This window comes from Penaeus monodon, chromosome 34 (assembly GCF_015228065.2).
Source record: "Penaeus monodon isolate SGIC_2016 chromosome 34, NSTDA_Pmon_1, whole genome shotgun sequence".
NCBI classification, from domain to species: domain Eukaryota; kingdom Metazoa; phylum Arthropoda; class Malacostraca; order Decapoda; family Penaeidae; genus Penaeus; species Penaeus monodon.
The window spans coordinates 26,564,237-26,564,473 of record NC_051419.1 but is presented as its reverse complement, the minus strand read 5'-3'; the positions used below and the strand labels follow the sequence as shown (position 1 = coordinate 26,564,473).

Here is a 237-nt window from a genome sequence, read left to right as displayed (position 1 = left end):
CTTTACACCTGTAGAAAAGAGAAAAAATATATATATACATTTGCACATAACATTTCATTAGATTTTTATGTATACTAGTTGTCTCCTGTCTCCTTGAATGTGGAGTACTAATATAAAGCTGTTTTCCTGTGGGTTTCTGAGTGGTGTTTGGATGCTTTGCAGGTACCCATAAAGGACTTGGATCCCAGTAGGTGGAGCTCTCAGAGGCAGTAGTACTGGCAAAACAGTTGTAGGCAA

At 38.4% G+C, this 237-nt stretch overlaps 1 protein-coding gene across 1 annotated transcript in view; it reads left to right on the top strand.

Annotated features, from left to right (window-relative positions):
• LOC119594671 (cyclin-T2-like) overlaps nt 1–237 on the top strand; it is a gene marked incomplete in the record, with an annotated part of 20,280 nt that overhangs the window by 19,882 nt on the left and 161 nt on the right. The window contains 1 exon segment of the mRNA XM_037943727.1: nt 163–237. Within this exon segment, the coding sequence (XP_037799655.1) occupies nt 163–213 (51 nt within the window).